A 15,311-nucleotide genomic window follows, 5' to 3' on the forward strand; every position below is an offset into this window, starting at 1 on the left:
AAGTAATATGACTCATGGTCTCTCTCGAATAATATAATACCCCAAACCCCAATAGATTGGTGTATTGCTAACTACTGGTGTGCTGACTCGTTTAATATATATATATGGGGCCACATAGATTACTCACGTAGGTATATAAATTTATATATATGTCATGTAATATCAAAAGAGATGGTATTAGGTAGAGTGAAGGAAGTACGGATATAAAAGTAAGGAAACCCTGAACGAAGTTAGCAGGAGGAGAGACGTATAGTAGTAGTCCTCCCTACTACCCCCTGTAAACACCATCATGCTATGGTAAACCTCGCACCTGCCGCAGCAGAACATTTTACTCGAGAAAATCGATATAAAAAGCATCTAAGTATACGTAAGGGTACGTCTTTAAACATATAGAACACTATGGGTGTCGTATCGTGTGCATACAACCACGAGAAAACACTGGGCTTCAAAAATATTCACCTCGTCTGTTAATATTGATGATCATGCTAAAAATCAATATCCATAAAACGGCTGTATGCTTCTCTGACGACTAATTATTTAATTCAGGTGTTGTAATAATTTTTTTTTTATTTTTATTATTGCTATTTTTTTTTATTTTTATTTTTAAATTGTATATGTTGCTTTTTTACTGTGATTTGATTTCATATTCCAAATTGATTTGTTATTTTATTTAGTTCAGAGCACCCAGCGATAATCCGTAAATAGTGGGCGGAAGGGAAGCTCGAAGCTGTTAGTAACGAACGTAAAAAAAAATAAAAAAAAAAAAGGGAGCTGTAAAAAGTTGTCAAAACAATATTTAATGAGGAAAATGTCGAACAATTTGAAATAAAATCTGGTGTACGTTTAATTCTACAATACCAACGTAGTCATCATCATAATCATGATGATCATGGATCGTCATCGTCATCGTCATCATGATTGAACATCAATCCATCTATCTATCCATCCACATTCGTACTCTACAATTGTATAGTATTGTTATGTTCCTCCTGGTAGAATAGTTATCTCATCTCGTTCTATCATATTCGTTGGATTTCGTTCAGGATCTCTGTCGAGCCGATCAACGTCCGTGAATGCGGCTATCCTGATACACGTTGACGCGATCAACGATTTTGCAATGCAATATTGAAGAGAGATGAGTAACTGAAAGAGAGTGAGAGATTGAGCTACGGGGGAAATGAAGAGGATGAGAATTGTATATGTATATTACAATGCTGTGAATTCACTACTGGAGCAATCGGATATACGAAATTTCGATTAATGGCACGTTCATCATGAATTAATCGTAAGCGAGCGAGAGAATTTGTGCTTACCAATAAATAAGGTATATAAGGTGTATAAATGTATACATACATTTACTCAACTCAACTATTGAAGGTAGTTAATTTTAATAATATAATACAAAAAAAAAGGTCTGGGTGCAACAGCCCCGCATATCGAGAGTCACGATTTAATGTCATGCTAATACATTTTATTTATGCCAGGTGTATAAATAATTAATGAGTTTTAAGCTTTTAAATTCATGCTGGTAAACTTTTACGCTTTTTTAAAAATTTTATTGTCAAGTTAATAGTGGGGGTTTTATATTTTATGAGGCTAGATGATAAAAAAAATTCATCATAAGACAAGTTAAATTTAAATTGACTAGAAGACACTTTTCAGAAGAAAAAAGAAATAACAACAAATTCATATGAAACAGTACAGTAGATAAATTGGTGAGATAAAATGGTGATGTTGAATGAAAAAAACTAAATAAAAAAGCATAAAAATAAAAGTGGATATAAAGCATCGGCTATTCTATCGAGACCTCAATTCTTCTCTGTCTCATAGCAGTAGAAGTAGCAATAGCATCAGGGGCATCGTATGCAGAGTAGATATATATCCATGTGGCACATATAATATAAAACAACACATAGTACAGTAGCGGAGGTAGCTTGGCAATAGCCGACTGGAAGAGAATCGATCGATCAAGTCTCGGCCACGCGAGACACGTTGTGTGGTGGTTGCTTTTCTTTTTTCCAACCACGTTCGCCATACACCCCGTTGTTGAATTCCGGCGCACACTTTCACCCGCTAGAATCGGTTCTATAAAGCCGGTTGAATTCTCCATGATACTACTGAGGATGGAATCAAGACAAGTTCACCCAACAGCACTCAGTACACCAGACAGAGACGAGTTTAACTCTGCTCGGGTAGTCTTCTTTATGGAGACATCAGTCTGGTGGCAGAACAGACTGGGACAGATATAAAGACATGCGGATGTGAAGAAGAGAGCACAAGCAAGATGGAATACGGAAGCGATGGAGGTGGAGTAACCAGCTCCCATAGTAGATGCACAAGAGCGAGAACAAAGCTGAAAGAGAGGGTGCTTCCAACTCATCCTAGCACACAATCTGCCAATGTATTACTTGTTTTGTGCCGACACTGTTCTTCTGTCAAACCTGGCACACGTTCAACTATTTCCTATAACAGGACAGCCAGAGCGAAGCTTTCAGAGCTGAGTTTCCACGGTTAGGCTTTTTTATCTCCAACATCAATTAAGTATCTAATTGTTTTCATGGATTCTTTCATAAATTAATTGTACTAAAGCAAAAATCAATTTCAGGTTTTAAGGGGGTATTCTGGTTTACAAACCAGACGGATAGAACAAGATGACACTGGATATCATCCCAGATTATACTGAGTGAAAAAAAGTTTCAGGTAGTAGCTAGTATAATCCAAATTACAATGAGTATAATCCAGATATCACGCAGTATAATCTGGATTTTTCTAGCTACTATCTGAAATTTTTTTTCACCACAGATATCACTAAGTATACACGGAAAAAAAAAACTCGAAAAATTACAGTATATAATGCAATGTGGCGCTTCGTGATGAATACTGGAAAAATTCGTTTCAGATTGTATTTATTACAGATTCTATAAGAATTACATTATAGAATGTAATATTTACATTGAAAGCTCTGAATATTAAATTAAAAAATTGAATTTAGAAAAATGTTATTTCAAACTGTAATTTTTCTAGTTTTGATTACGGCGGGACCGATTTTACATTTTATATTGTAAATTTTTGAGTTTTCTTTTTTCCGTGTAATCTGGGATGATATCCAGTGTCATCTTGTTCTTTCCGTGTAGAAGCTCGAATTTTAGGTGTTATTTTGGTCGCCATAAAAAAAAATAACAAATATTTTTACCATCCATTTTTTTATAAGTTTTTTAATGAGGCTGGTTAGCAGACATTTAACAATTTTTTGATTTTTCTTGAAAAATGAACTATGCATAGAAAATTATTTATAAAAATGTCATTTATAATTTCTCAGAGCTTCTAAAAATGAAATTTAATAAAAAAATTTTCTTGCTATAATTTGTTTGTTAAAAAAATTCTAAAAATTATCAGATATCTCTAAACTTCAGTGTCATGTTTTTTATTGATATTTAAATAGTACAAAACATAAATAAAATTAAAAAAAAAATCAAATTTCAAAAAACTGCAGCAAACCAGCAAAGTAGAGACTGATGAAAAAATGGCACATCCTGGTGTGCAGGATATCAATTTTTCCAGTGACCAAAAATAAAAAACAATTAATAGTCTTTAAAAAGGAAGGATTTAGTTATCGCACTACGAGACGTTTTAAAGAAAAAAAATTTTTTTTCACAAAATGGTGGTTTGAAAAATACGTTTTGTTTTTTCCCTGTTTTTCTGCTGTTGGGAATTTTAAAAAAATGTAATTTTTAAATTAATTAATGAATTAATTCAACCAACATTGTGGTTGTTTTCTTACCAGTTTCGACAACTCATCCGATAGGTTTAAAGCGTATTAGCGTGTCTGTACTAATTCACCCCATGTGTTGTACTACAAGGCACAACATCGGGGACAGTTGGGAAGCCAGTACAGAGCCGTCGATTGTAAAACCCTTGAAAGCTCTGTACAAAAGTGTTTGCTCGTGAAAGGAAGAAAATCCAACATTAAAGTTAAGACCCTTTACTCTTGTATGGTTCTCTGGTTCTCTACTTCTCCAGTTCTCTATATATATCCGAGTAGCGAGAAATTAACGAATCGTTTGTCGCGCCGGCGCCAAAGCGTCCTTTTTGCCAGGACGATGAAAGCGCTTGAGACTCGCTGAGGGCGATGCTTGAGGCAAGGGTGCTATCGAGAGTGTTGGACTGAATATCTATATCTATATACATCTACATAGATGTTAATGTATATCCTATATTATATAGATTAAGCCAAAAAGGATGAACAAGCCACAGTACAGAGAGGCACACGCTCAAGTGCAATTGAATGTGCGTCCTCTACCTACCTACCTACAAGAGTTGAGCCCACGAGTACTTGAAATTTGCCGATTGTATCTGTTGGTGCCAGTGACCTCCTATTGATTCCTCCAGCACCACGAGCGTGCTCTTCTACCCACTCTTTCTCTCTCACCAGCACTCTCTCTACCTATATAATAATACAACCCTCTTGGCCCCTGCGTGTATAACCACCTAGCTGCCCTCACCCTTATTCACCCTTATTCACCCACCATTGTCAACCTCCGCTGACGTGCCGCCTGTTCCTCATGGTTACGACCCCTCCCTATCAGTTCAAAAAATATAACTTTTCTTCCGACTTTATTTCTTATTCGCATGCTTCAGTAATAACTTTTAAGTCTAACAACTAGCTATCAGATTATAATCGTTCGTAATATCAATAATGATGATAATTATCAAGATAAATCGAGTCATTTGTATGTTTGTATAAGGAAATTTTTCATCTGTTTAATATAGGTAATAATTATAGCTAGTATCTATTTGTTTAATCTTTATTCAAATTTCAGGTGAGGTAAAACTTTTGGTTATTAGTTTTTAGGTAGATTTCTTTAGAAATTTATCTATTGTAGCCGGTCTCATATTGTAATTTTTAGAAAAATTTATCATAATATGTTTCATTTCATCGAGTAATGTCGAAAAATGGTATTGGCTCAAAAGTTTATATACACAAAAAAAAAGGTTCACTTGAGCCAAGAAAATATTTTTCTTCTTAATTATTTTCTTGAGCGAAAAAAAATTTTTTTTTGACACGAGAAATTTCACTTATTCCAACAAAATTAATTCTCTTGCTTTAAGAAATACGTATCTTGATCCAAGAAAATTTATTTAAGTCAAGAAAATCTTGTTGTTTTCAGAAAATTCAGCTTTTTGCTCCAAAAAATTTAGTTCTTGATAGAAGTAAATTTTTTTTTCTTGAGAAAATTTCTCTCTTCCTCCAAAAAATTAAATATAAAGATAGAAGTAAATTTTCATTAATATTTTTATTGATTAACATGTCAAATAGGAAGATCAATTAATATTGAATCATTTTTTTTCATTCAATATGTATAATTGCACGCTAAAATAATATAAAATGGGTATCAAATATTCAAGAGAAAAATTTTCTCAAGGTGAGAAAATTTTTTTCTCAGCTGAAGTAAGTGGCGCTGCTTCCCTAAAGTATCTAAAAATCTTGATCAAATATAAAAATTTATTGTATCAAGTATTTATGATAATTTGAATTAAGAAAAAATGACTTCCACCAAGAATAGAATTTCAAGAAAAATTTTTACTTCGGCCAACACAACTTCGGTCTTCCTTCAGACACCCGAAAATTTTCTTGAGCCAAGAATTTTGTTCTCCAATCAAGAAATTTTTCTTTCTGTGTATGTATTTATGTATGTATATATAACGCGCCATGTCAGCAGGATTGCGCCCACTGTTCTCAACCGATCTTTATGAAATTTTGTGGGCTTATTCTGTGGATCAATATCAAGATCAAATTCGAAGATGAGCAAAATCGGCCGATTAGTTTACGAGTTGTGGGTGTTGAAAATTTTTTTCATTTTCAAAAAATTTTGAATTTTGTATTTTTCATGAAAATAATCTTCCAGGTGTAAAAGATCAATGAAATCTATCAAATTTATCTTAAATTTTATGTAATTACCTTTAATATAAACTATCATTTGTCTAGTTTTGATGATTTTTTTAATTAATTCCATGAATTTAAAAAGTTTCAAAAATTTTTCAATGAGCATATTTCGGCTCTTTTTCTTCAAATAATTTTTAAGCCGTAAAAGATAGCTCAAATCTATTAAATTTATGTTCAAATTTACATAATTATCTTCAAATTGAGCTATTATTCGTTACCTTTTGATACTTTTTTCAATTTATTTCGGAGTTTGGAAAATTAAAAAAAAATCAAAAATAAATTAATTTTTAGCTTTTATCATCGAGTGACTTTCATCTGTTACAAATCCTATTTTTTAGGTAGATATCTTTGAATATCTATTTTTTGTAGTCAGTCTCATATCGTTATTTGCAAAAATACATTTTAGGACATTATTGCCTTTTAATAACGTGTTTTTTTCAATATTCAAACAAGAAATCTACCTATCCATGTCGGGTATGGCCGAATGGCGTTTTTTTTTGTGGGTCAGAAAAATTAAATTGTTTCTTTTATGCTATCAACTATTTTGTGCACAAAGCAAGATAGCCAAGGGATGTTGGTACAAATTTCATTGGATCACAGTTTGAAAGACCCTCATCACAAGGACAAAGTAGAAAGAAAATAACGTGGTTTAACAGACCACCTGCCACCACCCTCTTTAACTCTCTGGCTTAACCGCATTTTCGTTGTTCTTTTCGTTACTCATTTTTCTTCTTCAGTTACTCTGTACCTAGACATACTTAAAAATTTATACATATATCTTCCTACAGATAGTCTGATTCACGTTTACGCCACCGGTTCGACAGGACTCCCAAGGGTCTTTCGAATCGATCAAAAGCGTGTCTACTTGTTTCCTCTTCAGTGATTTGTCTTGAGTGAACGCAAAGAAGAAGACTACAGAAAGTTACACCTACTTGACGAATTTTTTTTACACTCTATATTGTAGCTTTTTTATTTAATATACATATTTTTCAGGGAAGATAAAAATACAAGTGAAAATATTATAAAGAACAATATTTGTCACGGGTGAATTGACACTTTGGAATACATAAAATAGAAGTGACATCTGCTTGACGAGAGGGATGTTGTACGCAATAAAATATCCTGAACTTGCGTTTGATCCGACAGAATAATTATGAATAAATAATTGCAAGTGAGAGTACACTTGCGGGAATTTATACCCTCTGTGTTTAATAGCTAGTACGACTACCGCTACAACCATGCTATACTCTTCTATGCATTTGTCAGTGTCAAAAGCAATTGAAATCGACAACTAATTTTCGGAATAGCAAACCGAGAAGCTACTAGAATATCAGGTGGTTAATGACACCTGCTGAATTGATTCATTTGCATCATTTTTCATTAAGGATAAAATTATTTTTTAGGTAGATTTCTATAGAAATCTAACTATTGTAGCCGGTCTCATGTTATAATTTTAGGAAAATTTTATCATAATATGTTTTATTTCATCAAGTAATGTTGAAAAATGGCTCAAAAGTTTATATACACTGACAAAAAAATTTTTTTCCTCCTAGAATACTAAATTTTTTACTCGAGTTTTCTTGATTTAAAAAAACTGGTATTCTTACCTTAAAATACCACGTTTTATTATAAGGCTAGTTTTTTGACAATGAGAAAACTGTATTCTTATAGTTAAAAAACTATCGTATTTTAATTATAAGAATACCAATTTTTTATCCATAAGGAAACATTTCCTTGGTAGAAAAAAACTTTTTTTTTCAGTGTATGTATTTATGTATGTATTTATAACGCGCCATGTCAGCAAGATTGCGCCCACAGTTCTCAACCGATCTTTATGAAATTTTGTGGACTTATTCTGTGGATCAATACCAAGATCTAGTTCGAAGATGAGCAAAATCGGCTGGTTAGTTTACGAGTTGTGGGTGTTTGAAAATTTTTTTCATTTTCAAAAAATTTTGAATTTTGTATTTTTCATGAAAATAATCTTTCAGATGTAAAAGATAGATAAAATCTATCAAATTTATCTTAAACTTCATTTAATTACCTTCAATTTAAACTATTATTTGTCTAGTTTTTATGATTTTTTTAATTAATTCCGTGAATTTAAAAATTTTCAAAAATTTTTCAATGAACGTATTTCAGCTCTTTTTCTTTAAATAATTTTTAAGCCATAAAAGATAGCTTGAATTTATCAAATTTATGTTAAAATTCACATACTTATCTTCAATTTGAGCTATTATTCGTCACCTTTTGATATTTTTTTAAATTTATTTCGGAGTTTGGAAATTAAAAAAAAAATCAAAAATAAATTAATTTTTACCTTTTATCATCAAATGACTTTCATTTGTTACAAATCCTATTTTTTAGGTAGATGTCTTTGAATATCTATTTGTTGTAGTCGGTCTCATATCATTATTTGCAAAAATATAATAAAAAATGAATTTTAGGACACTATTGCGTGTTTTTTTCAATATTCAAACAAGAAATCTACCTACCTATGTCGGCTATGGCTGAATGGCGTTTTTTTAAAATTAATATCGACCGTATTTTTATTTTATGACATAATCAAGACTGGAGAAGAAACAGCTCCAGGGAGAAAAACAAACGATGCTGAAAAATATAATTTAAAAAGTAATTATACTAAAACCAACAAGTTTTTCTAAAACTTTTGAAATAATAATTGAATTAATCAAGTTAACTTAATTCTAGATAATAATTAATTTTGATTCGGAACACTAAAGTCTGGAGTGTTTACATCCTGACGCGTGAAATGTGAGACGTCTTGGGGTTCCCCTTTTCAGTAAGTTACTTTGGAGTTTCCCCAAAGTCGACGCTTGAAACTACTGTTGAAAGTGGCATGCTAGCTAGAGAGTTCAGAGTGAGGGTGGAGTCGTCGACGTGGAAATTGTCACTGAGTAGTAGTTGCTGATGCCATCAGGTTGTCTATATACATATACATATGTATTCCTAAAGATGGAAAGAAGTAAAAGTGAAAGAAGAAATGAGAGACTGAGGCGTAAAGAGTGTACCAAAGAGGAAGCTGAAAAATAAAAAAATGAAATAAAACTGTAAAGAAGATTTCTTTGCTGGTGGTGGTACTAATACGACTACTGACGCAACTCTAGGTACGAGGTACTTTTCTACACTACTCGACAAGTTTAGTGCACGGCGAAAGTGTATGAAAAACAGAGTAATGTCAGAAGTTGGCGTTGATCGTAATCGCAGTGGAATTTTGTTTGCTAGCAAAAATGAATTTCAGTCTGTCTGTCGTTGGTTGAAGAGCAGAGAAGAAAAAGAAGAAGAAGAAAAGGAAAAAGAGGATAAGCATGAGGATAGATTCAGCAATTTTAGTAGAGTGCGTTCATTCGTCTTTAGAGAAGTTTTAAGTTGGGAAAGAGCACAGATGCACTCTATAATTTTTTCTAGTGAAGATTATATATAGAAAAGACAAGTTATGAGGGAGGAAAAGGTTAGATGAAAGATCATCTTTACAGTGGCACACACAACTTTTTTTTACACGCCTTTGAGTTTTCCATTTCAGTGAAATATGCCGCATTAAGTAGACGTAAATTTTCTTGTTCGACGGAGTCTCTTCTTACAATTAGAGTCAATCTCGTCGGCTTAATTGCTACATCGACTGTTGCTGCTGCTAGTGCAGTGGTATGGTGCGCTACTGGTACCTCCTTTGCTTCCACTGAAGCCAATGATGAAGTTATCGCTAGTTAACTTTGCTTAAGCGATTACTTGATATCTAACCGCTTCATCGTGATCTTCTTTTTAGATTACCAAACGTTTTTTTCTGAACGCTTTTTTTATCATTAGATTCAATCAAGTTTAAAGTGGCTCGTACTCATACAAACTTTGTCTTAAGATTTTTTTTCTTTTACAGTTGAACAATCTCTCAAGTGTCTATTGAGTTTTATTGGACTGGTGCAAATGAAAATTAAAAAGTAGAGAAAAAGTTATTATTTAAACGTATAATTGTCAGGATCACGGTCTCTAAAGTTTAATTATTAAATCCACATGACAAGTAATGAGGTAATCATGCGGGTGGTTTGTGCGGTTACACTGTTAAAATAGGATTCTGTCTGTTGCCGGTGTTTTCACATATCAGTCCGACAATCGGTCGCGGTATCAACAGATAAATAGATTACACGCTCAACTTAGCCGAATAATCATCTGGAGAATTCCTTTGACCCAAAATCTTGTCTACACTCTAGATTGTGTCTCGAGATTGTATTAATACATCATTAATAATATACATTAGTATAAATTGCTCTCTGGTTTATCTAATAGCTATTAAAAATTGACAATGATTAATTTTATATTTGGAATCGATTTTTATCTATTATTTGAAGTTAAAAAAGTATATCGTATTTTTGTAATCTGCTAATTATATCAGAAAAACGGAAATGTCAGTCAAAAAAAAAAAAAGTTTAGTAATTATTTACAAGTGGGGTCAATCCTATTTTTGGCCATATCAAGGTCAAAAATTAACATTTTTTAATTTTTTTTTATTCTGCTTTTTTATTACTGCAAATTTATGATAAAAAAATGTCGTGAAAGGAAAAAAAAAAGTTGGAAAAAATTTTGGCTCTCATGTTTTTGGATAAAATTTCTATTTTATCTTTTTTTAATATATATTTTTTTAAAAAGTAAATTAAAAAGTGAACAATTAAAAAAAAAAATTGAATATCACAAGTTTCTAAAAAATTTATAAATTTTTTTGAAAATTTGCTAAAATTTTGGTAATCAACTTTTCTTTTTTTTTATGTATTTTTCAAAAAAAAATATATCAATAAAATCAAATAAAAATTTCGTTCAAAAAAATGAAAATTAAAATGATTGACCCCACTTTTAAATATTTACTTTAATGGTAATTATTTACAAGTGTGGTCAATCCCATTTTTGGCCATATCTAAGTGAAAAATTGTCATCTATTAATTTTTTTTATTTTGCTTGTTTTTACAGCGCATTTATGATAAAAAATGTCGTGAAAGGAAAAAAAAAAGATTTTGATAGCTTTTTTGCCTTCAAAAGTTGGAAAAAATTTTGGCTCTCATATTTTTGGATAAAATTTCCATTTTATCTTTTTTTGATATATTTTTTTTTGAAAAGTATATAAAATAACAAACAATTTTTAAAAAAAAGTTAAATATCACAATTTTTTTAAAAATTTATAAATTTTTTTGAAAATTTGTTAAAATTGTGATAACCAACTTTGTTTTTTTAATTGTTTATATTTTATGTATTTAAATAACATATATCAATAAAATCAACTAAAAATATTGTTCAAAAAAATGAAAATTAAAATAGTGGACCCCACTTGAAAATAATTACCAAATTTTTAATTAACTATTTTAAATATTCAATAGGAAGTAAAATATAATATTATACAGAAAAAAAATTTTTTTTCAAAGTTTGTCTATCATTCTAATTTTGAGAATGTAAAAATAGTAAAAAGAAAAAAGAAATAGAGAAAAAAAGCCTTCTTGACATTCTAAAACCAACAAAGGCTTTATGTATATATAATTACAGACCTCTTTTCTCATAATTGTTATTTACTTTACTTCAAACCAAAAATGCATACGTACCCACTATAAGCTTTTTTTCTATTTAAAATTTTTTTTTTTCATCTGAATATTCATTTCGAGTCTTTTCAAGCGGATTGATAAAAAAACAATCGATATGCCTTTTTTACGGGATATTGGTATTGAACGTCAGCCATAAATATAAATCTAAAAAGCAACTGTGTCGGTGATGAATTAAAATGAATAATACCTGGTATTTTATTTCAGGATGGACATCGACTCAGGCGAAATGAACTGGACGTGGCGATGACAAGCCTGATATTGGAGAACGCAGATTTAAACCGACTATTTCCGAAATGCCGGCCTAGGGGCGGTCATCCCCCGCAATCGGGGGCAGGATCGCATCATCAGCCAACGGGCCAGCAGCCGCATGACCGTCGTAATTCAACTTCAACGTGTAAGAAGCTGGAGCCGGTCACTACGCCGCCGTCGTTGTCCTCATCCTCGTCGACGAGCGTCGTAACAGGAGGATCAGGAAGTGGGTTCCCACATATCGACATGATTGACCTGGAGCACGACAACAACACCGACAGGCAAGTCAACGTGTGTGTCGAGCCAACATGCAGGCTTTGGTGGCTTTCAGTTGTGATGCAACTTACACACCTACTCTAGCCATGGAGTATACCGTCTAAGTCTGGCGCATTTGTGATGATATTGAAAGGATACAACCTGCTACTAAATTATGTGTGCCGAGGGAACGATTTACGTTCTGGATACCACTAGATGCTTGAATTTTAGAATTTTAGAGTTTCATTTTCCATTTCTTCTTCTTCTTATTCTTGTTAGACTTCTTCGAGCTTTCTTCTTAGTTATTCTTGCTTTTTATATGATAGTATTTTTATTTAAATATATATATTTTCACTGTGCTCCCTCGTGACTCGATTTCATCGTTTATACGAGATGCATGTACAGCACAAGCATACCCGCATTTCCATGAACGCCGTTTTACTCCCTTCCTCATCAAAAATTGGAGCAACAACATCGATCGCGCCATTCCTACTTTAGCCTCATTCCCTTTTTTCTCTTATTAAATAAAAATAAATTCGTGAAGAAAGGAAGAAAGGAGATGAAGTAAATGCTAAATTTAAAAAAATAAAATCAAAATCATTAATATACATATATTTACAATGGATATAATAAAATCTCTTGTTACACCGCGCTTACTACACTGATAGAAGGATTTGTTTATAGTTAAAAATATTTTTTAATACACGGAAAAAAGTAAACTGTAATAAATAACAGTCGATTTATAATAAGTAATGATCAACTGCTAAAAATTACCATTTCAAACAGTAAAATCGTGATTTTACTATTCACTTTATAATATTTACTATTTAAACGTTACAATTTACTCTTTACATGGAAGAAAATACTATTTCAAACAGTAATATTCGTTATGTGAATGTCTAAAATGTTAAAGTATAATAATTAAGAATTCAGACTTTGATATTTATCATTTCGTACCTAAAAAATGATCTTACACTGATAGAAGGATTTATTTGTATTAAAAAAATATTTGTTAATAGTTAACAAATCATTTATTAGAGACCATTTTTTAGTATCAAACAAATATTTCTTAGTATTTAAAATAATTTGTTTGTATTTAATAAATCAGATATTCATTTATTAAATATTAATAAATCTTTTTAAATACTAAGAAATATTTGTTAAAGACTAAAAAGTGGTCTCTAATAAATGATTTGTTAAATATTAACAAATATTTTTAACTATAAACAAATCCTTCTATCAGTGTATGATATGTAAAAAGTATAAAATAAAGTTAGTAAATTTCTAATACAAGCAACGTCAATATTTACAAAGTAAAACGGTAAATTTTAAACGCAACGCTAAAAATCAAACTGTAATTATTGACTTGATCGGACTGATAAAATGTATATTTTAAAAGTATAATTTTTACTGTTTCAAACGTTAAATTCTCCCAGAGTGAGACCCCCTTCTCTTTCATCTGAGTTCCCCTTCTCCTCATAATATCGACTATATATTGAAATGGCAATTTTTACTGTTTGAAACTGTAATTTTTTAAGATTAAAGAGTCGTTATTTACTATAGTGGCAGCTACTAATCACTTATTTTTTATATTAAATTATAAATTGTGGCTTTTATACTTTCTACATTAAGTTCTGTAATATTTATATTTTGGCCACCCCGATGTCCGCTTTACTGTTTGAAACTATAAAAATTAACTGGAATCCGAGTGAATATTACAGTTTACTTTTTTCCGTATATATGGGTGATTCTCTGTAAGGACGTCTTAAATCTGTACAAAATTGTCCGACAAAATTATTTTTGATTTTATTAGAAAAAAAAATTAACAAGGGCTTCAAAACTATCAGCTTAATCATAATAAATAAACAGCCGATTTAATTTTTGCTTTTTCGATATTTCTGTATCTTTTGCCATATAACATGACAGGGGACTGTTTGCCAGAGTTTTTTTTTTTATCAAATTGAGAAAAATCAAGCAAACTATTTCAATGCATTCAACTTTTCAAGTTCTCAATGAATGTTTACATTAATTAGAATAATATTAAGACTTATGGATCCAATTTTATAAATAAATTATAAATAAAAATAGTTGCCAGGGGACTGAGTTTTGAAGTGGCCCAGACACATATTTCCAGCACAAACGGTGCTTTGACACTAAATAAAATAGCGATAAAGCGCTAACAGCCCTATGGTTATTAACTCAAGGCTAGTTAGGTCCTTATAAACCTTACAAAAGGTAAAATAACACGCTGGATTTTTTTTTTTTGGCTTTGAACTTCTGGCAGGGGACTGTTCTGAAAATGCCTGGGACAAACTTTGGTTTAATGAATTTAATGAAACAAATTAATTTTCGGTACTTTTTATTGAAGAAGATTGTTAGTTAACTAATTAAGTTTATAAACATTATGGACAAAATTATATATTATGGACGAATAACTTGAAATTTAATCTTAAAGTTTTAATTTTGGAAATGGGACAGCCCAGGGGACTGTTATTCCGGTGGTTTACGAATTTATAGCAAAAAAACCAAAATTTATTTCATTTTAGTTTTCAATGCTCCAAATAGAATAGTATATTACACACCTAGGGAAGTAAAGTAAGAAATGTCTCAGATCACATGTAATTGTTGGCCGAGGCGAAGCCGAGGTCAACAAACATGTGATCTGAGGCTTTCTTATTTACTTCCCGAGGAGTGTATACTATTTTTTTGTCCGACGAAGGCGGAAAGCGGCAACTTAGTTTAGCGCAGCGGGACGAAAGTTGCCACTTTCCGCCCGGAGGGCAAAAAATGTTTTTTTACTTTCGTAATAAATTTCTTTTAGTTACAAAATAACAATTTTTCTAATAAAAAAATGCCTGGGACAGCAAAAAATATTCTTACAGAGAATCACCCATATATTTACAATGGATATAATAAAATCTCCTGTCGCACCGCGCTTACTACACTGAAAAAAAAAAAAATTAACTTGAACCAAGAACATAATTGTGAAGTTTTTATTATTATGAAAATAATTGTCTTGAATCAAGACAAAAAATTCTTGAATTAATTAAAATTTACTTAAACCAAGAAAAATTTCTTAATCAAAGAATTTTTCTACTCAAATCAAGAAAACGAAATTCTTCAAAATTATTTACTTGATTCAAGTTAATTTTTTTTTCTCTGTACAGATCCTTCTTTTATTCCACCTGAAAATCCAATTCTGTTTGAGTTTTAATTAAATTTTATTTATAAACATACACGGCGTAGCTTTTTAATTTTACTCACTAGTT

The 15,311-nt window shown here is 31.2% G+C and overlaps 1 protein-coding gene across 4 annotated transcripts in view; it reads left to right on the forward strand.

The window, feature by feature from the left end:
• LOC123259981 overlaps positions 1-15,311 on the forward strand; it is a 44,314-nt gene that overhangs the window by 873 nt on the left and 28,130 nt on the right. For all 4 annotated transcript variants that reach the window (XM_044720835.1, XM_044720836.1, XM_044720837.1 and 1 more), the window contains exon 2: positions 11,743-12,068. In XM_044720835.1, the coding sequence (XP_044576770.1) occupies positions 11,782-12,068 (287 nt within the window). In that variant the 5' untranslated portion in view covers positions 11,743-11,781. The remainder of the gene's footprint in view (positions 1-11,742; positions 12,069-15,311) is intronic.

Source organism: Cotesia glomerata, linkage group LG2, assembly GCF_020080835.1.
Source record: "Cotesia glomerata isolate CgM1 linkage group LG2, MPM_Cglom_v2.3, whole genome shotgun sequence".
Lineage (NCBI taxonomy): Eukaryota > Metazoa > Arthropoda > Insecta > Hymenoptera > Braconidae > Cotesia > Cotesia glomerata.